This window comes from Triturus cristatus, chromosome 1_2, assembly GCF_964204655.1.
Source record: "Triturus cristatus chromosome 1_2, aTriCri1.1, whole genome shotgun sequence".
Classification (NCBI taxonomy): domain Eukaryota; kingdom Metazoa; phylum Chordata; class Amphibia; order Caudata; family Salamandridae; genus Triturus; species Triturus cristatus.
The window spans coordinates 1,142,433,092-1,142,457,875 of NC_140580.1; the positions used below are offsets into that span (position 1 = coordinate 1,142,433,092).

Below are 24,784 nucleotides of genomic sequence, written 5' to 3' on the forward strand. Positions count from 1 at the left end.
TAGACTTGGTCTAACATGGATTCCAAGCTGCGATATCTTTTCTGGAGAAGGTTTTCCTTAGAGAAGGGAAGTATTGCTGAGTGATAAGGGTCTGAAATTTGTGTCTGATAGATAGAGTGGCATTAAGAAGTGAGAGTGAAAGCATTGTTGATGTACTAGAGGAAGCTGTGTCTGAGGTTGGGACAGGAGGAGATTTCCAAGTGTTTTGACATGAATAATGCTGTAGGTCATAAATCTATTCCCCCAAGAAAGGTTACCAGAAGTGGGAGAGCACTTGTACCACCAGAGAAATTGAAGAATTTTGTTGTAAGCTGAATATTTAATCATGGAATGTTCATCTTATGTGTATGCTGAAGAGTTTTGTTGTATGCACAATAGCTCTTGTACTGTTTAGTTATAGAATATTGAATGGAGTTATATGTATAATTCATGTAGGAGTAAGATTATTTAGCTGTAGTTAACTTGTTTAGTTTTGTGCGGTGTAAAGGTAGGAGAAGTGTGGTTGTTGTCTCCATGCAGTACTCTGCACAAGACAATAGTTGGTTGGAAGTTTTGATGGTGGAAGTGGGGACAGACGGTTAACGGTCATTGATTGTATGGCAGGGTTTGTGCCAGACACACGTTATGTTGTCCTCAATAAAGTTTTTCCTTGCACAGCTGCAGTGTTGCCTACTTTATATGGTGGTCCGTCCAGGGGTCACAGGTTGGAATCTCCATTTTTTTGCCCTTGAGGTGGTTCCAAACATCATGAGATCATTGCTTTTTGGAATTTCCATGTAGCGTGGTACCAAGATCAGAAGAAGTTTGGAATGATTTGCGTTTCATCAGCGTAGTTACAGGGGTTGAGATTAAAGGAGAGTTTCAAGCAAGGTGGTTGAATAAGGAAGATGTTGGACAGTAACGGAGTCATGATTGAGTGTTGAGAAATACCCATTGAAGGGATTCAACGCTGCAAAGGAAAAGGGGTGAAGACTCGTAGTGAGGCACCTGTTCAGAGCAGTAGGATGTAACCCACAGCAGGACCGGGCTTTGAATTCCTAAGCCATGAAGCCTAAGAAAGTTGATGAGTATGAGATAGTGGAAGAAGGTTTTAGGGAAGAGCAGGAGTGACCAAGAAAAGGCGAGAAGGCAATGGAGAGAGAGAAAAGTTGTACATGAATGTGAGGGAAGGAGCACAGAGGAGGAAAAGTGCAGCAGGGGGTATTTTTACTTGAGTCAGAGTAAACATGTTGTGCTTAACCATGTGCCAGTGGAAAAATCTAAGAGTGGGGGTAACTTGCACCATTTGCTTCGGAGCAATGCGAAATTACAGCGAAATTATGCTAGATTATTCAGAATTACACGAAGAACGTAACCCAGCATTTATTGCTATTTCCTTAGAGCAAAATGCACCCTTGCATGCAAAAGGGACCAGGGGAGGCATTTTGTGCTGAGAAAATAGAGCTAAATGTTCCTGTGCTCTTACGGTAGCCATTTATGTCCCAAATTATTCTGAATTACACAGGCAGGAGTGTGTAATCACATCATTGTTAATTTCACATTACAAGAGTAAAGAGAAATTACTCAGATTACTCCAGGATTACAAAAAGATGCCCCCTACAACTCACTGGATCTGGCAAAAGCACAGACATACATTCACATTCACATGACGTACACAATCGACCTTTATGAATAACTTGATACTCACTGGGCGTTGCGGTGGTGCAGGGCCAGGGCTTTTTGGGTCGGAACCAGGAACATATAGTCAGTTTCCACGTCCACAACAGTCCTTTTCATGGTCTCCTGGTCGGGTGACACGGGCCAGGCCTGAGTGTACAAGTTGTAGGCCATATTGGCACCCTGAACCCCCTTCTCTATTGTCAGCCCTTCCACCAGCTTTAACACAGTGTCCCTGCAAACATAAAGAGAGAGTAAAACACGGAAATGGGTGCTGTTGGGAGTGGGCGCCTAAGAGTCATTTCAAACAGAACAGATGCCCTCAGGGTACATATTTATAAGAGGGTGACAAATGAGTAACCCATTTTGTAATAGTCGAATGGAAACTTTAGTGTCTATAGTAACCGTATAATCCTTTGAGTCCCTCTATTGTACCAGCAAACAGCACCACACACAGCCCCTGACTGCAATGAGCCCCAAAATACAGGTGCAAACTGTATACCTGCTGGATTGTGTTAGCACGGGGTGCTCAAATTTGTGCCAGATTACAGTTTGCACATCCAAGGAGTTGGAAATCATGCTAGATTTGTGCATGAATCCACCCACTGCTGTGTGTGCAAAGCGCGGTTTTGCACACGTTGCTCCCTTGATTTCCAGCAGATGTTTTCCCGCTGCAAATTGCAGCGACAAATCCTTGATTCAGGTGCATTTTGTGCCCAATTTGTAATCCTGTTTTAGGCGCAAACTGGAGTTTGCCTCTAAAGCGAGATGTGCGGATAAGTAGAGTCTATAGTATTGCAATACATTTGTCAGACTTGATGGGCCAGACTTGTGATTCTGTGCAGCGGATAGTAAATAAAGGTAGCCATGCATCAGAAACTGATATGCACAGGCCACAGGGCCCTTACTTCACCTTTGCACATTACCTGAATTAAAAATGCTACCTCTGACATGGCAGCGCCCTCTCTTGGGACCACACTGCGCACCTAGATGCTGTGGCACGCATAGTACATCCCACCAGAGATGTTTTAAGTCATAGGCAAAGTGGGCAAGTACCCAGGGCCCCATCTTTCCACAGGGGCCCCTGAGAAAGAGAACTTTCTCTTTATTTGACCACCCACTATCATATTCCTTTATCTAAACCTCTCACTCTCTCCACGTATCTACCTCTGACTCTCTCTAGTGTCATTTTAAGGATTTTTAGGGTCCTGGGCAAGACATATTACAACTGTTTTTCTGCGAGCCTGTTAAAGTTTAACCTATTATTTGTAATAGTTTGGCATCATGCAGGCTTGAATTAGGATGGAATGGGTAAAAATAATTAGTACCATACAGGGGCCCCCAAAAATGTGTCTTGCCCAGGGCCCCAAAATCCTTAGGGTGACAGTACCTCCCCCACCCGCACACGGGTTCATCTCCTTACGGGTTGATCTTCTGAAGGGGCTGGTTAATTTGAGGCACGTCGATGCCGGCGAAGAGGTGGCCGTCCATGTTGTTCACTCCCGCCAAGTAGTCCACATTGGCTGCGTTCTTGAAGAGGGTCTCTGGCTCCGCGGGGATGAAGTCGCCATCGATGACAGGGGAGAAGGCCATATAATATATCATGGGATCTGCCGGAAAGAAATACCAGGAGCAGGGGTGAGGGGGGTAAATAGAAGAAGGCCAGAAAGAAACACTGGAACTTGGTAAAGCGATTGGCTTAACTTGGTTCAACGCTTTGGCAGTGTTAAACCTTAGTATAGCCTATTAGCTTATTACCCCGCTCCCTCGGCTGCCGCTAAGGGTGTCAATGGGTTTATAGCAAAAAAATCGTCATTTCATGCTCACTCCCCTCTTTACTACTCAAATGTGTGATAATTCAATTGGGCTTATTTTTTTTCCCCTATTTAGCGTCTTTTCACAGGAAGTTGTGCTTGTTTTTAGAATGCCAGCTGACAATGAACACAAAGAAAGAGAGAGGTAAGTTAAATGGTGGATTTAAGGAGAGGTGGGGCCTTTTTGCTGTTACTAGTGGCAAGTATACCAAGCTTTGTAACTCCTGTTGAGTTTGATGAATAGCTGGTTTGCGATTTTTAAAGACAACGGGAAACCATTTAAAAAAAAGAAATTAGTAAGTATTCCTGCATTAACAGAACATTAACTTACTTTTTAAATAGCAGTTGTTGCCCAAGTCTCAAACCTTGGTTGTGCTGTTAAACACATAATTCGATTATTAATAGAGGGGGGAAGCAAACTTTTTTGTGTGCATTTTGCTCAGGAGAGCCAAAGTCCAACTCACAGCATGTGCTACTCAAGGAGTTTGCATGTGGGCAGAACCCAGTGGAGCACAGAAACACACCCACCGCTTAATGTTTGTGTGCTGAACCCCAAACCAATAAGGGGCCCACTGAAGGATGCCACGTGGGTGAGTGGTTTAAAAGGCTGCACCCACTACTGTGGTGGTCTTCTTAGCCACACCCCCTTAGAAGCCGCGCAGATACCGACGTCTCTGCTCAAGGGACCTCCAGTCCTCTTGAAGGGGACCAAGAACCTTCTGAGAGAGCTCAGCCTGAGACCCTTTGCAAAGGCACCGGTCGAAGTGCATTAAAACAAGTATGGGCCGTGATGCTGCACATAAATGGGAGCGGGTTGAGCATGGTCGCGGGGTCAAAGGCGTAGCTAAAAAAAACTAAATATTCTGCATCTTTTTTTCGGTCTTTCACCTTCCAGTAAGTTCATATAAAATAAAGCACACCTTAAATTAAAAATAAATGCAAGTTAAGTTAATCAGTGGGAAATGCACTATCATGCATCATGAAACCACTATTAGTTGGTGCAGTGCAGAGGTCTGTGTCTGTAACCAGAGAGCCACAGAACTGAATCCTGGCTGGTGCAGTAGAGAATAGTGACTTGTACTTATTGGAATGGAATGCTGCACTGGGAAAATATCTCACTTTCCAATAAAATTCAAGATGACGTATCCTTGTGGTAACAAATTAATTCCTTTATTCTCTCCCAGACCCATGCGCGTATATTCGGAATCCCGTGGAGGGTGAATTGCACATTACGGGCGGATTGGATGGGATAATATTCCCCACGGATTATGCGTCAATTTGAGTAATTTAATGGATATTGAAGAGCCCTGAGGAAGTTCAGGAAACTCTTTTTCCTGAACGAAACACGTTGGATTGTCGACTTTTGTGCATATATGTTTATAACAATGGAGAAAATAAACGAATGAACTTGTTACCACAAGGATACATCGTCTTGAAGTTTATTGGAAAATGAGATATTTTCCCGGTGCACCATTCATTCCAATAAGTATCTTCTATCTGCGCAGCAGAGGTATCGATCAATGGCAGTTACAGGAATTGCAGTGCACGGGACCTCAAATTTTTGCTAACGTGGAAAGAGGTGCAGGATCTGAGGTCCGCCGTTGGCTCTTTGGAGTTTTTGGCTTTAGAATAGTGACTTGTGTACGTTTAGTGCTACGAGGTCCCAGTCTGTGACAGAAAGCACTGGGAGTATGCAAGGCCTTATATTAAACTTACATTACACACAGTCGAAGATAGGCTGCACAAAAATGCTCAAAAAGGCTTAAGATAAAAAAGGGTTTGCAAAAATATAGATTTTAGTAATACCCAGAGTGTACATAGTAAAAAATATGTATATATCCATTAAAAGCACATACTTCTCAGCTCAGCTAGTAACTCCCTTGTAATACCACTCAAAAAGAATAATTCTATGTCATCAGGAAGCTTCAGGTGCTTCCATCAATTTTAAAGCCAATACCAGTTTCTGAGCACCCATTACACTTGCAGACTGACCAGTTGCGCACATTTACATTTCTTTCAGGCAGCAGGCACCCTGGCAAGAAGGCTTGTTTAGCTGTCTGCCCCTCCCACGGTTTCACAACACAGGAGACTCTCTGCCTTACACTGCAGCTGAACCATTTCAACAGTCAGAATTAACAGCCCAGGAGAGGTATCTTTTCACAAAAAGTAGGGGAACTGTTTTACTTAATTTAAAAAAAGTATGGGCACGTCGTGCCCGTCCAATCCCGCCCACTCTGACCTCTGTGGGAAGGACACCCGAGTGAGGGTTTCTGGAACCATCCTTGCCCCTCCATAAGGACAGGGGGGGACGGGTGAAGAGTTGGTGGTAGGCTAATTTACACACATTAAGCGAATCCACGGTAGGCTTTTTGTTTCTGCGCTCACTTTATATCATGGAACAAGCGCACAAGCAGAAAGGGTGCCCTCATTTGCATGTTGTCACCCCTCCCCCCCCCTCCATGTTGATAACGCCCTTTGCCACTGTGCAGGCATTTCATTTTCTACTGATACTACATACAAAACTGCCTTTAGAGAACAGAAACAGGTGTTAACCCCAATTGTGCTCTTGGCTCCAGGTGGCTCATGATTGCCCAATGTACTCATAATCAGTTGAGCAGCGTCTTCATGACGGAAGGATGCCCTCTGTGATTTTAGCCTGGGGTTTTATGCAAGCACAGAGTTCCCTGACCTACTAAACTTGCAGCTTCCCTCTATATCTGGCTCCACTTTACTAACAGAAGTAGCTCCACCCACTGAATGAAATAAGTGCACATCTGACCATGTCGGCCTCCGTTAGGCAACTCACGGCCACACTCACTTGTCTCCCATGGCTTCATTTGTGCTGGTGGTTGCCGTTGGGGCGGACTGACGCTCATTTTGGGGGAGCAGGATTAATGTTTCATCATGAGAGATTAATCCAGAGCAAGACAGACAGAGAGAGACAGCGTGAGGGAGGGAGCATAAAAGGAAGAAAGATCGAGAAAAAGGAAAATAGGAAAAAAGTGTCAAAGGAAGAAAGTAGGGATATAAACTAACCACATGCGTGAAATAGGCATGTTCTTCTAAACCAAGGAGATGGTTTGGGAGGAGAGACTTACACTGCAGGCCAACAAGGACCAGATGGTACGCCATGGTGATGGCTCGTGGGTCTATGGACTTTATGCAGTTCACCATGGCCTCGTTGTCGCTCACTGGGCACCCCACTTTCTCTGCTAGCTGAAAATAGCAAAAAACATGTCACAGACAAGTCAAAGGCATGGTGGTCTTGCACTGGTGTGTCACTATAGAGAGGTAGTCTATTTTTTTGTTCATTTGATGAGGCGACTAAACACGTTTGAGCCACTCACAAAGGTTACGTACACTTGTGAGTAATTTACATATGTAATATACTCTTACACTTTCAAATAACTTTACTGATTTTGGCTATTCACAAAATCTGAGTATAAAGTTACTCAAAACTCTAAACTAACCCTTCTTCGCCCCCTGAAAAATGGGATGGAGACAAATTAATGAGTGTGAGTTACTACTGCAAAAACAGAACCAGTAGTAAGTCTTGCATCACACATGGTCAGCCACTAATACTTCAAAACCATTCTATAGAAAATAATAGAGATAGGGATTCAAAATGAAACCCAATTGAAAATAATGTTTACATTACTTTAATATTAAAATATTTTACTGATTTATTAAAAGGTTGAATAAACTTTTTAAATTTTCACTATATTTTACCATAGGGAGGGAGTAGAGTCGCCCTATGGTAAAGTGTAGGCAACAGTAAAAAAAACGTTTCAGTTGAAATAAATGTGAAAAAATAATTTATAAGAAATATTAACATAAATTAATAATAGATATTTATTTTAATTGTAGAACAAAATAAAAGATCTTCAACATAATTAACTTACTTTTAATTACATCTTTAATTAATTTAAATACATTAAACTAAACAAAAAATATTTGTCTGAAGTTTAAATTAAAAGGTAATTTCCCACCTAACCTAAAAGAAAACTATTTTTTTATTTAGTATGCATTTATTATTGCAAGTGATGTAAATAATTAGTTAAAAGTAATGTAATGATATTTTGAAATTAATGTTACATTTATAGATTCAAAAAAGGTTGTTGAAATATTTTCATAATCAATTAATAAATATGTTTTCATAGTTAGATATTTTTAACATTCAGTTATAATTATTAATATTTCAAACTATTTTAATGAACGTAATTTAGCATTATTTTCCATGTTTTAAAAAAAATTGTAAGGCACTACCTCCATTATTTTCTATGGGACGGTGTTGTACTACCAGAGGTTGGTCATGTGTGATGCTGGACTTACTTCAGCTCTGAGCTGGAGTAATTTACAACTGTTTTGGGTCCCTTTTTCACTGTAGTAACTTTAAAAGTGCAGTTTGTGCTTACTCTTTTATGGGAGGGTGCATGCCTCTCCGTAAACACCTCCCTACCAATCCTTAAACTACTCCTTACTACTCCAAAATCCCCTCCCGTTTAGTAGTAAGTGTGCCCCTTTTTCCAGCCACTCCCACATGTACTAAGTAGTAAACTTACATGTGTGAGGATCTCCCCACAGATAGGACAGGAGATTTACACTTGTAGGTTTGTGAATAGCATTTTGTAGTAGTATTGTAGTATGACTAGAGGTATGTCAAAGTTCAGTCTGCGAACAGGCCCCACGGTTAATAAATGGAGTAAAACACAAATGTATGACTTTTAATGGTGATGACTGCGTAAAGAGACAGTTACAACGTTCCTGTGGTTCAATTGATACAGGAATATCGACAAAATATCGGAAGTGTGAATGCCATTTTCACACTTGTTTTGTCAAAACAATCCGCCACAATGAGCATCAACTGAAAAAAAGCACAAACACGTGGAATGGAATGGGGAATAAAACACACCAGCTCCTGGTTACACATGGATTCCAGACCAAAGCCCTGTGTACCGTGCATCAGTCCAACTAGGGCTCGGGTCCAAGTGTCATCTTAGGGTTGCCACAACCCTGCCCCCCTGCAGATATCTTGTAGTTAAATAATCCTAGACGAATAACTCAAACAACTCCAGACTTTTTAAAAACCTGAAAATGACACTTTTCAAGCAGGAGCTTCACACATGTCACATACTGAGCCAGCACGGGGAAGGACCGCAACACTTAACACCCACATATCTGGCCTGCTTTATTTGACAAACTATTGGTCTCCGCTCCTGGTGTAACATTGTGTTGGTATTTACACAGCACTTTCTTACCACTTGCATGGCCCAAACCGCTTGACTTAGTGTGTCTTTACCTTTGTAGCCCAGAAAAGAGGGTCCTTTTGGATGGCAAAGGGGCACACGCCGACGCCGCTCTGGCTGATGGCTCGCTTGAACTTGCCCACGTTGTATGGTGTCAGTGTCTACGGCGTCCAGAGAGGGACAAAAGACAAGAGTGTTTACGGATTGTAAGTATTTCTCTGCTCATCCTACAAAACACAGAAATATGGTCCCTTTTAAAGACAATAAAGTGTTTAGTCATCTCATTTCGCCATGTTTGCCTTTGGTCTTTTTTGATTATTACCCTACTTTCAAAATTTCTGTTTTTTTCTTGCAAAGACTTATTTTTGACCAAAGTGTCTCATCCCAGAAGACTCCACCTACTGAAAAGGCTCCCAATAAGAACATTTCTGGTCACATTGTGGGGTGTGTTCAGTTTCTGAGGGGCATGGCTTGGCATCCTTCAAACGCCCACACTGCAGTACGCTTGAGCTATCTCTGATCTGCCATGGCTCTGCAGCATGAGGACAAGTGCCCAGGAGTCAGGAAGGCTAGCCCGGGACATTCAGACCAGACTCGGAGCAGCAGAGGGGGTGTCATTCTTTCTGAATATGGGCCTAGTCCGGGGACCCCTGGGACCTGCAAAGCCTACACAGGGGGTCTGTGACTGCTTAGAAAATTAAATAACATTAACAGATAAATAAGGTGTATATAAATAAAGATACAAAATGTAAAATTTGAGGCCAAAAATGAAGTTAGTAGCCTCAGATTGGTTCGTGAGAGCAGTGAATGTGCATCAAACAAGATACAGAACGGGCGATGAGAGGCCTCGATTGAATTTAGAAAAGCTCCAACCTTCCCACTAAAATTAAACATTTGATTTTTTATATTTATTTGTGAATTTATTAAAAAATGCATCATTTGTGTATTTGTTTGATGAATTCTTGTGTCTGTATTTTATGTGTGTTGTTTTGCAGCTCAAATCATGGCAAAATGCGCAGGCTGCGGTCCCCGTCTTCTAGGTATGACTCAGTGGGGGTCCTGATGATTCCAGTAATGACTCAGTGGGGGTCCCCGGCTTCCAGTAATGACTCAGTGGGGGTCCCCGGCTTCCAGTAAGGACTCAGTGGGGTCCCCAGCTTCCATTAATGACTCAGTGGGGGTGCCCGGCTTCCAGAAATGAGTCAGTGGAGGTCTACGGCCTCCAGTAATGACTCAGTGGGGTTCCCCGGCTTCCAGTAATAACTCAGTGGGAGTCCCGATGCTTCCAGTAATAACTCAGTGGGGGTCTCCGGCTTCCAGTGATGATTCACTGGGGGTCCTTGAATTCCAATAATGATTCAATGGGGGTCCCAGAGCCAGTAGTGATTAAGTGGGGGTCCACAGAAGTCAAAAGGTTAAGAATCACTGATTTGGAATAATGCGATGTCAATGCCTCCATATCTGTGATGTCACATCACAACATGGACATAATGTGTCGGTCTGCCACCAGTAACGACAAAGATATCTGATAAACTTTGCAGAAAGATTATTCCCACACAAATTCCCCAATTACAAGCAGCTGTGACCCACGGCTCTGGTGCCACTAAAAAAATAAAACGCGTCCACCTACTTGTCCATGCTGGGGAAGCGTCCCCCGCACTTATTTCTGGACAGCGGTTGATTTATTCAGACTTAATGCAGCTAACAGACAAATTTTGTTACCAAAGAAAACCGAACTTCAAGGCAACAAAAAGTTATTTGGATCCCCAAAAGAACATCCATATGAGGACATTTTCAAAACATACTAGTGACGGTTTCCATCAGGGCTTTAAATGGGCCGGGTCTCTCCGGGTCTCAGTCCCGGTAGTAATTAAAAACGGACATTGAATTGTGTTGTTTTCAGGCCCTGTATTCATCTCCTTAGCACAAAAACACAGATCGATTGCTGAGCAATGATTTTAAAGATGGTTAGGGGAAGGGGGCGTGGCCAAGCTGCCGACCAAGCTGGCCGCGCGGCATTGAAGCTCCGCCAGCTGTCCCAGCTATGCTTTAATATCCCCTACATACTTATTTATTTATTTATTTATTTAATTTATATGGCGCGTTATAACCACAGGGGTCTCTAAGCGCTGTCTGACCAGATTTACGTGAAAGATGTTACATTCACTTGAAACCAGCTGTGCACCTAAGATCTGCTCCATGCTTGTTTGAACAGTACCGTTTTTAGTTTTTTTCTGAAGGAAAGTAAGTTACTTTCCTTCCTGAGCTCTGGATCCAATTTGTTCCATAAAGCTGGGAGCGTGTTGGAAAAAGCACGGCCCCCCACCGTGGTCAATTTAAAGCGGGACTGAGACAGAAGAGTGGCGACCGACGAACGCAAAGTCCTACCCGGTGTGTAGGGGGATAGTCGGGATTTCAGGTATTTTGGTGCTTTGCCATACTGAGCCTTGTGAGCGATACACAGTCCTTTGAAGACAATTCTCTGACGAATTGGCAGCCAGTGCAGCTCCTGCATCAGGGGAGAGGCATGGGCAGTCCTGGGTTTTTTAAATATCAGCCTAGCTGCATCGTTCATAACTCCCTGTAGTTTGTCCAGCAGCCGCTGTGGCAAACCTAAATAAAGGGAGTTCCCGTAGTCCAGCCTAGCCAGAATTGTGGCTGAGACCACGTGTCTCAAAGTAGGGAATGAGAGTAGGGCAGAGATCTTCCTTAGTTGTCTTAAGAGGCCTATACTGGTGCCTACTACAGTGGCAACTTGTTTTTCCATGGATAATTTATTATCCACATATAGGCCTAAGCTTTTGACTGCAGCTGCCGGTTTTGGTGGTGCGCCCAGCTCCCTAGGCCAAAATTTCTCACTCCAAGGGTTACCCGAGATGGAAATGGGCAATACTTCCGTCTTATCCGGATTAACTTTCAAGGAGTTCTCGGACATCCAATTGACTGTAGTTTTCAATATGTCCTGTAACCTAGTGGATGCTCCTGGACCATCATCCAGCCGGATGATTATCTGGGTGTCATCGGCATAGTTGTACAGTAGGCAGTCCATCCTGTTCAGGAGAGCAATTAGTGGCTGCAGGTAGATGTTGAAAAGTAGGGGGGACAAGGCAGAGCCCTGTGGGACCCCGCAGGTGATTGGAGCAGGGGTGGAAAAAAGATCCCCCAGCTGCACTCGTTGTGTCCTACCCTGCAAAAATGATGTGAGCCATGCATGTGCTGTACCCACGACGCCAAAGGATCTCAACCGCGACAGAAGCTGTTTATGACACACGGTGTCAAACGCCGCGGAGAGATCCAGTAGTACCAGGGCGCTCGGTGTTTTTACGTCAGCTCGCATCCTTAGCTCATCTAGAATGGATAACATAACTAGTTCCGTGCTGTGATTAGCACGGAACCCTGCCTGATTGGTCTCCAGCAGGTTGTTACTCTCTAGATGGCCCGATAATAGAGCTAACACGTGCTGCTCAAGTACCTTAGCAAGGAAAGGCAGCTGGGAGATGGGCCGGAAATTTTTCAGACATTTTGTGTCTGCTCCAGGTTTCTTCAGTAAGGGGATCAGGCGAGCCTCTTTAAAAACTAAAGGGATCTGTCCTGTATGAAGAGAGGTGTTCAATAGGTGCAGAACCTCTTCCTCTATTCCTGGCATTGCCATCTTGAATATGTCAGGAGGGCAAGGGTCCACTAAGGAACCTGATTTAACTCGGCCTGTGATTTTAAGTAATTCCTGTTTGGAAATAGGGGATAACTCAGCTAATGGTGGAATGTTTAGCGGGGCAATAAGGTCCGGTATGCGCGGACATTCGAGGGGTGCGGTTTCCGCAATTTCGTCCAAGATATCAGATATCTTCTTTACGAAGAAATCCTGGAACCTCTGACAGTCCTCCTGGGTGAACTCGGGACTTTGCTCCTTGTTCACCCTGAGCTCCGCCAGGACCCGAAAAATTTCTTTTTGCGGATTTCTTGCAGTAGTTATTCTTTCCTCAAAGAAAGCAGCCTTCCTTGATTGTATGGCTAGTTTGTACTGGGCTAAGGATGAAACATATTCTTGTTTGGAGATGGCGTCGTATTTTTTACGCCATGCCCGTTCTTTCTTCCTCACCCCGCGTTTCATCTCCCTAAGGGAATCATTATACCAAGGCGCCCCGGCTCCTCTCGCCACCTTCTTCATCCTGCGAAGAGGTGCCACCACATCAATGGCACTTCCCAGTTGATGCTGGAGGTGTCCACATAGAGCATCAACGTTGGCATCCTGCTCTTTGGCTGAAGGGTGGTGTTCTAAGAGGTGGACCAGTTTTTCCCCATCAAGGTTTCTCCATTTACGGGCCGTTTTCCAGCCCTCCCCAGGTTTGGACAGGGGGCCCCTCAATATAAGTCTACCCTTTATTAGAAAATGGTCAGACCAAGCACAGGGAAGAATTTCCGTGATACCCTGGGCTGGCATGGTGGTCCAGACTAAGTCGAGCACATGACCTTTCTCATGTGTCGGTCCCTTGACCTGTTGGGTAAGACCTAAGGAGGAGACCGCCTCCTCGATCTGTAGTGCTTGTCCTTCTTTAGGGGATTTTTCCCAATGATAGTTGAAGTCCCCAACGATCACCATTTTATCATATCTTGTACACAGGTCCTGGACCAGTCTTACAAAGAGAGTGGGGAAGTCAGACGACGCCCAAGGTGGCCGATAAACCACCAAGAACACCACACAGACCGCTCCCCTCCTGAGCTTAACCCCCATACATACATGGCAGTAGTCACCCCGAGCTCAACGCCGCTAAATCGCCGTATATGTGCTGATCATGGCGATCGGTCTTGATCGCGGAGTGGTGTCTCCGTAGTGGGTGCCCGGTAGCCGTTGAACTGAGTGGCTGAACGTGTGGCGGCGGCGGCCTGAACCCCTTCCACTCGGTGCGGCGAGGGAGCGGAGACAAACGGCGGCTGGCGCCCGACTGGAGAGGAGATCCATCGTAGCGGTGAGTGCACCGGGCGAGGGTCTGCTTGTGAGCTCTCCCCCCATCAGGCCTTTGCAGTTCGGTTGGGTCACGGCCGTGCCTGGCTTCCCCGGTCCGCATTACATGCTCCCGCTACTTCCCTGAGGCCCCGCGGGGACAGGGCCTGCGGGTGAGCGTGGGCGGCAGCCACCCGGTCGCTGAGAGGCGGGGAGCAGGGGGGAGCTGGAGACGGCCCGTTGTTCCCTGCGCCCGGTTGCATTCCAGCGTAAATTCTGCCTCCTCGTAGCCTGCCCTGCACGAGGCCTGGGCCATAGGGCCCAACGCTTTGCCATCACCTACAGCGGGGGACCCGTAAATTGCTGCCACCGCCCCCGTATCTCTTGGAAGCGAAGGCAAGCATCCACTCTGGTGCCGGGGCCTCCATTCAAGTATCAGCGCCCCACACATTGCCTGCCACCGTCACCCTACAAGCCTCCATAGGGGCTCCATCACCCCTACACGCCTCGCTGTGAGCCTGGACATTGTACCGCACTTGGGCGTCCTGTCCTGCGCGCTAGCTCCCTGGGAACTTTTGCTTGCGCCCCTTGTACCATCTGCCGCTGGCCCTGTGCACGCCTCCACAGGGGCTTCTTCCTCCCCTAATGCCAAACCTTGCACCTGCACATTGCATTGCATCTGGACGTCCCAACCTACGTGCTCGCTTCCTGGGGCGCCCGCAATTTTTAATGCCGAGCTGGCCAGGGGTGAATATCGTCTGCTCCATCAACACCCAGGGTCCTGTGCGCTGATCCCTCCTCTCTTTCAACTAATGGTTCCTGGCCTTGACCTGTACTCTTTCCGCAACCAACTACAGGGATCGCTCTACTTCCGCTTCGTTTGTTTCGTTGTGCTGCGGCATGGGCCGCAAAGATCCTAAGAAGAAAACCCTCCCATTCGAGAAGCTTGTGGAAAAGATCCCAGAGGACTGCGCCAGCATGGCAGAGTGTGGGAAGGGTGCAGACCATATCGACGACCCCTCTGTGTCAGGAATCGGGCACAGCGGCGCCTACCTCGCTGATTCCCGAGGCAAAAACTACATTTCCCATGAGGCCAATGCGGAAATGTGAATAAAGGCGCTTGGATGACGAGAGCCGGCGCGCGTAATTCTGCTTCTTGCTTCCGTTGTGTCCGGCGAGGACGCCAGCGCTGCTTTCGGAGGAGGTTGGTTGTGAGGAGCACCGGCGAGGACTTTCAAGGCCGGATTAGCTGCAAATCGTGAGTACCGCAACAGAGCAGGTTAGCTCTCGCGGTTTCGGGACTTGGTTTACTTTGGAAACCCCTGGGTAACGGAATCCGAAGTAAGGTTCCGGTTCTACGTCTGGGGTATTAGGAAGCAGAGACTTTTGTTTGTTGTGTTTTTTTCTTGGAGTTGGGAAGCGCAGCGGAGCGGGGCGGTGAGTTCGACTGCTCGCTACCGTGTGTGTTGAATTTCGTGACATTTGTTTTATCAGGGTTTGGATACCTTTGGGATACAAGGAGCTCGGACTGAACCCCTATGAACCCATGTGAACTGTGATTTGCGGGTACAACACCTGTATTGACTCTTAGAACCCCAGGAGGGGACTTCATGGATGCTACACCTTTCTTTTGTTTTTCCTGAGTTTACAAGGAACATGCATTTCCCCCAAGCAAGGCATAGGAGGTCTTTGCCTGTGGTACGTGTGGTGTAAAACAGTGCTGGTGCAGAGTGTCTGAAGGTGGGGAAGAGAATACCCTTAATGCTTGTGCTATTGTGTTACAGAACGGTATAAAGGCCCTGAAGACTTCATGGGGGAGTTTTCTTCTTTCATCATTCCAGGTATCACGAATATCCTTTAGCGAGAATTCATGAGAGTAGGGATGTACGTACTTGTCTAATGCCATTGTTTCTTTGTTGTTTTTGTTGTTGCAGATCCTAACTCCCTTGCTGTTCCTTCCCTTACCCTTCCCTCGCCTGATCCCTCGAACACCCTGTTTATTGCTCCAGGGTGTTGGTGATATCAGGAGGTGGAGCCTTTTTTCTGCCGCCGCTGGATTCCGTGGAGCGTACTCTGACACTCTGCCCCATCCACATCTCTGTTGCAGGAGATGAGAGCGGGCTTCAGAGCACTGGATGGGCGGTTTGACACCCTAGACAAGAGACTTGCGAGCTTGGGGGCCAAAATTCAAGTTCACGACAGACACCTGGCCGTGGCTGAGGCACACATCTCGGACATTGAGGATGCAACTGTGCAGTCCCTTAAAAGGCTAGAGCGTGTGGAGCACATCCGCAAGGATGTGGCGAGGACCTCGAAGAGCGCAGCAGGCACAACAACATCCGTATACTGGGAGTTCCGGAGACCACCTCCACGGGCCGCCTTGACCTCTTTGTTGAGACTTTACTGGCCGACATGTTTGGGAAAGAATCCTTTCCCCCCAGATTTGTAGTGTGGCGCGCTAACTGAACCTTGGGACCCTGGCCCAACCTGTTCTGCCCTCTAAGATCTATTATCGCCACCATCATGAACTTTCAGAACAGTGACACTGCACTACGCCTCGCCAGAGAACACGGAGACACTACGTGGCAGGGCTCCAAACTTTCCTTCTACCGGGACTTTACCATCATGGTGCAAGAGGTCCGTCGCAAATATAATGGGGTCAAGGCCACCCTCAGGAACTTCGGTTTGAAATACAGTATGTTATACCCTGCCAGATTGAGAAGTGATGTTAATGGCCGACCTCGCATTTTTGATAACCCCTCTGAGGTACAGGAATTCTGCCATGCATATAAGCAGACCAACACTCAGGCGGGTCCAGACGGTGGTAGGCCCTCTCCTCCACACAGTGGCTCCGACGCAAGCATGGAACTCTTCTGGTGCCGGGACTGGCTGACGCTGCCACGTTGTTCCTTCTCCATTCTAGCAGGACTGTATTGGGATAATGTTATTCATCAAACCAAAATGTTTCAAGAAGCTGATCAACTGACGTGGCGTTGCCACCCCTCATGGTGTACACCTTGGGTTTCTTTCTGGTTACACGAATGTACCATTTCCAGGGTTTTCTCATTCCACTGTAAAGCCAATTGGTACTTCACATATTGTTATCTGTTATGGGTCTGCCTTGCTTTTTTCGTAGTGAGGGTGGAAGGGGGAGGGACAACTGCTATTGTATTGCCACTTGTGGTTATTTTCTGTTTGGTACACTGTCACGGTTAGCATTTAACTGTTGGAGCTTGTGTTTGTCATCCATGCCACGACTAACAGATGGCTCAGCTGGGTAATATTGAAGGTCCCTTTGGCCTGTCCTTGATGTCCTGGAATGTCAGGGGTCTCAATGATAATCGTAAGAGAAGACATATTGTCCATTATCTAATTCGACACAACATGGACATTGCCTTTCTGCAGGAAACGCATTTACCTAAATCCGACTCCGCTCGTTTCGCTTTAAGCTGGGGCACGCACAGGTATTTTACCAACTTCGCCAATTATGCTAGGGGCATGGCCATTCTTATTCACAAAAGGGTCCCCTTCTGCGTCCGCTCAGTTGTAAAGGACAGCGAGGGTAGATACCTCATTGTCACTGGTCACTAATGGGTCACAGTGCAGCTTTGGTGTGTATATACGACCCAAACACTGACGCCCCAGAATTCTTTCATACCCTGCATGCCCAGCTTTCAAAGATAGATCCTATCCTATTATTGGTGGGGGGGAATTTCAATCTGCTCCTCAATCCCGCATTAGATGGCATCGCCGACTCCCCCGGCACTAAACCGCACGCGCGCGCATCAAGCTCTTCTTGATCTTTGCGAGCAATTATCTCTCCTAGACATCTGGCGCATGAGCAACCCATCCCACACGGAATACATGCATTATGATGGCCAACACAACACCTGGACTAGAATCGATTATTGGCTTGTTTCCTCTGGCATCTCCAGCTGGTTCCATTCACTCGTGACTCTACCGAGAACATACTCTGACCACTCCCCTGTTAAGCTTCTCCTTAGGATTCCCCTACCTGAAGGGTTCGAACGGCAATGGCGCCTCCCAAGTCGCACCCTCAAAGATGACCTTTTCCACACTGAATTGAAAAATACTTCATCATCAATACTGGCTCGGTCGACACTTAGGCGGTTCTGTGAGAGGGTTGCAAGGCATACATCAGGGGCGTTTGCGTTACCAAGCTTGCTGGGGTGCTCAAGGATCTCTGTAACACGCTCTCACGCTTAGAACGCGACCTGGCAGAACTGGACAACGCAATGACACAGACTTCTAACCTTGATACGACGGGGAAACGTTTTGCCCTCCTCACCAAATACAGGGATAATGCAGATCGCGAGATACTTTTTTTAGGAAAATATCAAACCGCTCGGCGATACGGCGAAGGCGAGCGTCCTGGCCGGGTGCTGGCTCAGATGCTTCGGGCCCCATACAGCAAAGCCTATGTTACCAAGCTGCGTACTTCCACAAACCAGGTGCTCACCGGTATCTCGGAGATTCACGACAAATTCCTTGATTTTTTTACATCTCTCTACACCTCCAAAGTAGGAAGCAATCCCACGGCGCAGGAATCTTATTTAACTGAGATCGCATTGGTCTAACTGGAAAAAAATATGCAGGACTTTTTAGCGGAGCCAATCTCCAAGGCCGATGTCCTCGGAACCATTGGCACCATTCGATGCTCTTCTGCCCTTGGGCTAGATGGCTTTACGAGGGAGTTTTACAAGGCGTACAAAAATCTACTGGCGCCGCAGCTAATTGAAGTGTATGCAGAGGCCCTCGAGAAACAAATTCTTCCCGCCACACTTCGTGAATCGGTCGTCATACTCTTCCTCAAACCGGGCAAAGACCCATTGTTATGTGGGTCCTACAGACCTTTGTCCCTACTTAATTTGGATGATAAAATTCTAGCTAAGATCATCGCCAATCGCCTGTCCCAATTGATGGAATTTATTATCTTGCCGGCCCAATCCGGCTTTGTTCCCCGTCGATCGACCTCATTGAATCTCAGGACGCTCTTTTCGGTCCTCCACAGGATTAATCCCGAGGTCCCCACCGCCGCAATCCTATTGGACACTGAGAAGGCCTTTGATTCGTTAGAGTGACCTTTTTTCATGTCGGTTATGCACCGTATGGGAATGCCTGTGGGATTCATTGCCACCACCACACTATTATATTGTGGCCCCACGGCGAGACTTCGCCTGAACAGCACACTCTACCGACCCTTCTCTCTATCCCGCGGCACCCGACAGGGCTCTCATCTGTCCCCCTTATTGTTCCTCCTTGCCATGGACTCCTTAATTCGACATTTCCAGGAAAGGCATCTGCAGAGAGGCCTACAATTCAACAATGGCCCCTCCTGGTCTCGCTCTACGCAGACGACACCATCCTCTATGTCAGAGAACCCCAGGTGAACTTAGAGCCGTTCATTAGAGAGATTCTCCGATTTGGTCAACACTCCGGCCTGGGCATCAAATGGCACAAGTCGGTTATTTTCCCCTTAACCTCCAGTACGACTCCATGGGAATGTGAATTCCCCCTCGAATGGTGCTCTGACTCCCTTAAGTATTTGGGCATTCACATCCATCTTGATACTGCCCAGATCCTTTGCCTCAATTATGGGCAAGCAATCCGCGCCCTCGAAGCTCAAGTGGAAAGATGGTTGCGGTTGCCATTGTCTATCGCCTGCAGAATTGCGGTTATTAAGATGGTGGTTCTCCCCAAATGTTTATATCTTTTTAACAACATTCCCGTACCCCTCCCGAACAGTTTCTTTTTGACGCTGCGTTCACACCTTATCAGATTGGTCTGGGGGGCTAGCAGGCATGTTGTGTCGACTGGTGTATTGACGTTCTATGCTCCATATTACCTTTCTCAATTGTAATGACAATGACAGTGAACAACTATACCTGTATCGCTATGATGTACTAATGGTAAATAAAGCTTGGGAAAAAAAGATGGTTAGAAGAATGTATGTTACAACGCATACATTACCAACGCGGTATTTTACATCGCGTTCGTTACAACCCAAGTCGTTACAACGACTTGCGCTGGAGAGCGCTGGACTTAGGAATAGTCTGATTTACTATTCCAACTCCAGCCTACGTTACAGTTCGGAAGGTGCTGGAATAGTAAATCATACTATTCCTTAGCTTAGAGCGCCATCCAGCGCAAGTCATTGTAACGACTTGCGTTGTAATGCCCGCGTTGTAAACATACTGCGGTGTAACGACCGCGTTGTAAAGGTCGTTCTCCTGGTTAGGGTATTCTGTGTCACTCCTGTTCATATTTCATGTTTTACTTAATCTTGGATTCCCTAACAGTGTTTACTTTCTCCAGGAAGTTTTGTTATGATTTTTCTTCTTTTTCGGGCAGTATATTACTCTTACTTCGAATTGCGTCACTTCCAAGTATTTATACCAGGCCACAATTAAGAGCTCTAAAACTGAGGCTGAAGGCAGTGCGAGTTCCTTGCAGTGCCAGTCAGTGGTTCAAAAAGGTGTTCAGAATAATTGGTCATCCAATCTTTGGCCTCTCTGTAAAGTGCTCAGAGGAATGAGCATGCATGCTAGTTACAGTTTGGATTCTATGCAAATGTGTGTGAATGAGTTGCTGCAGGCCTGTTCACGTGTCAAAGTAAAGTGCAGAGTAAGTACTCCTTCTTTCAAGACTTAATAATTCAACAATCACTGTATAGTCGAAAGAAAATAAAGACAACCTGAACAATCTTGAGTGTTGTGTTCTTCTTTTACTGCCGAACGGTTGCCCAGCCAACACGTGTTTCGTCTGGGAAAGTACCCCAAGACTTCTTCAGGGCTATGAGGCAATATCAAGAAGATATCTTGATACTCCAAGCCGGTTGTACTTCCGTTACCGGCTTGTCGAAAGGAATGGATGTAATCCGCAAGAATCAAGGGTCCTGAGTGTGGGTCCCTGTGGTGGAGGCAAGTGTGTGCTTCACTCAAAACCAGTTCTAATTCCGTCCCAGCTGTGTCGGTGAGCTGAGGGTTCATGGGGTGGCAAAAGGTCTCGAATGAAGACCCTTTGATATAACCACTTCAGGGCAATTCTGACCCAGCGAGTACGCTGATTGTCATCGACGAATGCCAACGAATGGGACCGGAAGTCTTCTCGAAACCAGAAATGCTCTAAACTCTGCCCTGTGTGTGAATGAGGTATACACTTCCTAAGATAAGAGGAAGGGATTCAAGAAAATCCAAACTAGGGTGTGAAGGTGAAAGAGATGAGCTGTGAGATTTGCAAACTGAGGTTTCAGATAGTTAGTGGGAGAAAAAAGGCTTGTGTGTGTAAGAGAGTGACAGACTGCAGAAGACAGTCGTGTGAAGGGAGTGACAAGAATGACTGAGACGCACTGAATACCCTTCCACAGACCTTAGTAATGGTTTATTACCAGTCTCATCATTTCAAAATTGAAACAGTTTAAATATTAATCATTTACAATAAAATCATTGTTGTTACTTATTTAACTTAAACAGCTAACAAAGCCAATAGCCCTGCCTTGTTTTAAGTGTATGTCAGTTGTGTTATGTATCTGGACGCAATAACAGAAAGCCCAGAGAGGCACCAAACCACCAGCAAAGCATAGATTTTTACTTTACATGTTTAAGACACGCCCACAATTACATAGGCTACGCCCCTTTTGGGGATCTGCGACTTTTTCCCACTTAAAGCCCTGATCCCCATTCTATATAATTCCAACCACCCAGCACTCTGTCTCTTTCCATATATTTATCGACCTGAAGCATTCTGTATGTGCTTGGAAATAGGGTCAGGTGTGTATTTTCTGGCTGCTCTGGTGTCTTTCAGTCCAGAATCTAGCCAAATCATAATTCTTTGTGAATGAAACTTCTTTCTCGGCCGCTACAGAAAAGTAAGACCCGGCTGGCCCCGCTACAGTTGAAAAGGCGCAGCTCGCCAGTGTGGGCGCCATCTTGGCTGGCCCGGAAGCGCACAGCTTGTGAACCCGTGATTGGTTCCTGCCAGCAGGTGTAATGGGCGGGTGCTGGTGTACATACTATCCACAGGTGCTGCCTGCAGATAGGTTCCCATCAAACTGATCCTCATTCGCAGGAGAACCAGTAACCGCTCAGGTACAACAAAGGACGAGAAATCCAGAAATGAATGTTTGATTGAGAGCCTGGCATCAGCCAGGACCACAGAGCATTGTTCCAGCTCTGCTGAGGTAGCTTTACAGCGCCAAGCTAGAAACCAGGACATCACCAGACTAGACAGAAAACACTGCAAAAAATAGGGAAAGCCAAAAGACAAGACTTCTCCATCTGTGCTCCTGGGATCCGAGTCAACATATCAATCACCATCAAAACGTCACCAGCCCCACTGCAGCTCAGAAGGAGCTGAACATCCACTGCTGCTTCAGAGAACAACACAGCTCAGCTTGATAGGAATCCCCGCCTACAAACATCCGGCTTCATTGTAGACACCCCTGAACCACCACTGAGGGCTCCCGCCCTTGTTCAGTGCGCTCTGTTGCTTTCCAGGTACGCTTGCATTCAACAAATACCTATGTATACTTAAACATACATACAAGAACCCATGGACGTCATTTAAGGGTCGCCAGGGGTTGCAGCTGCGACCCCTCACGTTCCCTTTGCTACCCCTGGCACTACCTTTGTGACCCCTGGCCTCAGAGGTGGCAAAATCAGTGCCTGGAACACAGGAGCAGCTCTACCTTATGGACGTCGTTTGGAGCTCCAGTTTCATGGTTTGCTGTCAAATTTTTATTCTATTATTGTAATAAAAATGGAGTATAATTAGCTGAAAATTGACCCTATCTGACAACTAAGGTAAGAAAAAAATGCTTTCAAATGTATGCTGTATGTATGCCTGTAGGTAAGTGTGCTTATCTGAGAGTGTGTGTAAATGTGAGTGTATGTTTAAGCATGTGTGTGTGTGTGAGACAAAGTAAAGTAAAGTGTGTGATGTCATTTCCGCGACCCCTGGCATTTTGGAGAATTGATGCCCTACAAGCACCGCTTGACCTTCACGTCTCACACCACACCACAGCAGTGTACTCTTTACACCACACCACCGTAGAGTACTCTTTACACCACACCACAGTTGTGTACTCTTTACACCACACCACAGTAGAGTACTCTTTACACCACACCACAGCAGTGTACTCTTTACACCACACCATCGTAGTGTACTCTTTACACCACTCCACAGTAGAGTACTCTTTACACCACGCCACAGTAGTGTACTCTTTACACCACGCCACAGTAGTGTACTCTTTACACCACACCACAGTAGTGTACTCTTTACACCACGCCACAGTAGAGTACTCTTTACACCACGCCACAGAAGAGTACTCTTTACACCACACCACAGTAGTGTACTCTTTACAACACACCACAACACCACAGTAGTGTACTCTTTACACCACACCACAGCAGTGTACTCTTTACACCACACCACCGTAGTGTACTCTTTACACCACGCCACAGTAGAGTACTCTTTACACCACGCCACAGTAGTGTACTCTTTACACCATGCCACAGTAGAGTACTCTTTACACCACGGTAGAGTACTCTTTACACCACACCACAGTAGTGTACTCTTTACACCACACCACAGTAGTGTACTCTTTACACCACACCACAGCAGTGTACTCTTTACACCACACCACCGTAGTGTACTCTTTACACCACGCCACAGTAGAGTACGCTTTACACCACGCCACAGTAGTGTACTCTTTACACCACGCCACAGTAGTGTACTCTTTACACCACGCCACAGTAGTGTACTCTTTACACCACGCCACAGTAGAGTACTCTTTACACCACGCCACAGTAGTGTACTCTTTACACCTCGCCACAGTAGTGTACTCTTTACACCACGCCACAGTAGTGTACTCTTTACAACACGCCACAGTAGTGTACTCTTTACACCACACCACCGTAGTGTACTCTTTACACCACACCACAGTAGAGTACTCTTTACACCACACCACAGTAGTGTACTCTTTACACCACACCACAGTAATGTACTCTTTACACCACATCACCGTAGAGTACTGTTTACACCACACCACAGTAGTGTACTCTTTACACCACACCACCGTAGTGTACTCTTTACACCACATCACCTTAGAGTACTCTTTACACCACACCGCAGTAGTGTACTCTTTACACCACATCACCATAGAGTACTCTTTATACCACACCACAGTAGTGTACTCTTTACACCACACCACCGTAGTGTACTCTTTACACCACACCCCAGTAGTGTACTCGGCTTTCAAATGGCAACGGAGGAAGCTCGTCACGACTCATTCCTATCAGGTCTATCGCCAGTGGAAGGAATCCGCAGATTTCTTACCTGTAGACTGACACTGGCTCCCCCAGCAGACTCCCCGAAGAGGGTGATGTTATCCGGATCACCCCCAAAGGCTACAATGTTTCTCTTCACCCAGGAAATGGCCATGTGCTGGTCCCACAGTCCATAGTTACCTGATTAAAAAACAAAGGTATTTCAAACTCGAAAACAGGAGTGCCTCAGCCCAACCTGACCAGACTTTCAAAAGCACTGGTCTGACTGAGAAAAAATAAACACCTTATTACGTTACAGTCCGGCCCCTCCTCACTAGGAAAACTAGAAGAGACAGGCACTGAAAGCAGTAGATCACATCTACTGAGAGACTTTTCACCTCCAGCTTTGCACCTGCCCTGAAGAAGCCCCAATTCTTGCAGGCGCAACCTTGGCCATCTTCATGATCTTACCACAACAGAAGAATCATCAAACCGGGCACTGGCATGCTATCCCCACCTGTCATGAACTTTATTGAAAAAAGACTTTGAAATACTGGACTTGCTGGGCCTCACTTCAATGAGCTATTTTCACTCCTTTACTCAAAATTCTCCAATCGACTTGAAACGTTGAATGTTCTGGAGCAAACTTTGGTAGATCAACTCCAGTCCTTTTTCAGTGTTCACACTCTGGGGCTATTTATGAGTGGGTTTGCGTCATGGTGCAAGACCGATACAAACCATAAATGTGATTTATGAAGACACGGAAGGCCGCTGAGTGACTCCATAAATCTGGAGTAAGGCCGCACAGCGCAAATTGCTGCGTTGCCTTACTCTGCCCTG

At 46.3% G+C, this 24,784-nt stretch overlaps 1 protein-coding gene across 1 annotated transcript in view; it reads right to left on the reverse strand.

Annotated features, from left to right (window-relative positions):
• The window catches only part of LOC146868871 (bile salt-activated lipase-like), a 75,297-nt gene that overhangs the window by 13,489 nt on the left and 37,024 nt on the right, over positions 1 to 24,784 (reverse strand). Inside the window, exons 5-9 of the mRNA XM_085613897.1 lie at positions 24,015 to 24,145; positions 8,770 to 8,877; positions 6,569 to 6,686; positions 3,080 to 3,266; positions 1,688 to 1,891 (exon numbers count right to left, since the gene is read on the reverse strand). Of these exons, the coding sequence (XP_085470023.1) occupies positions 1,688 to 1,891; positions 3,080 to 3,266; positions 6,569 to 6,686; positions 8,770 to 8,877; positions 24,015 to 24,145 (748 nt within the window). The remainder of the gene's footprint in view (positions 1 to 1,687; positions 1,892 to 3,079; positions 3,267 to 6,568; positions 6,687 to 8,769; positions 8,878 to 24,014; positions 24,146 to 24,784) is intronic.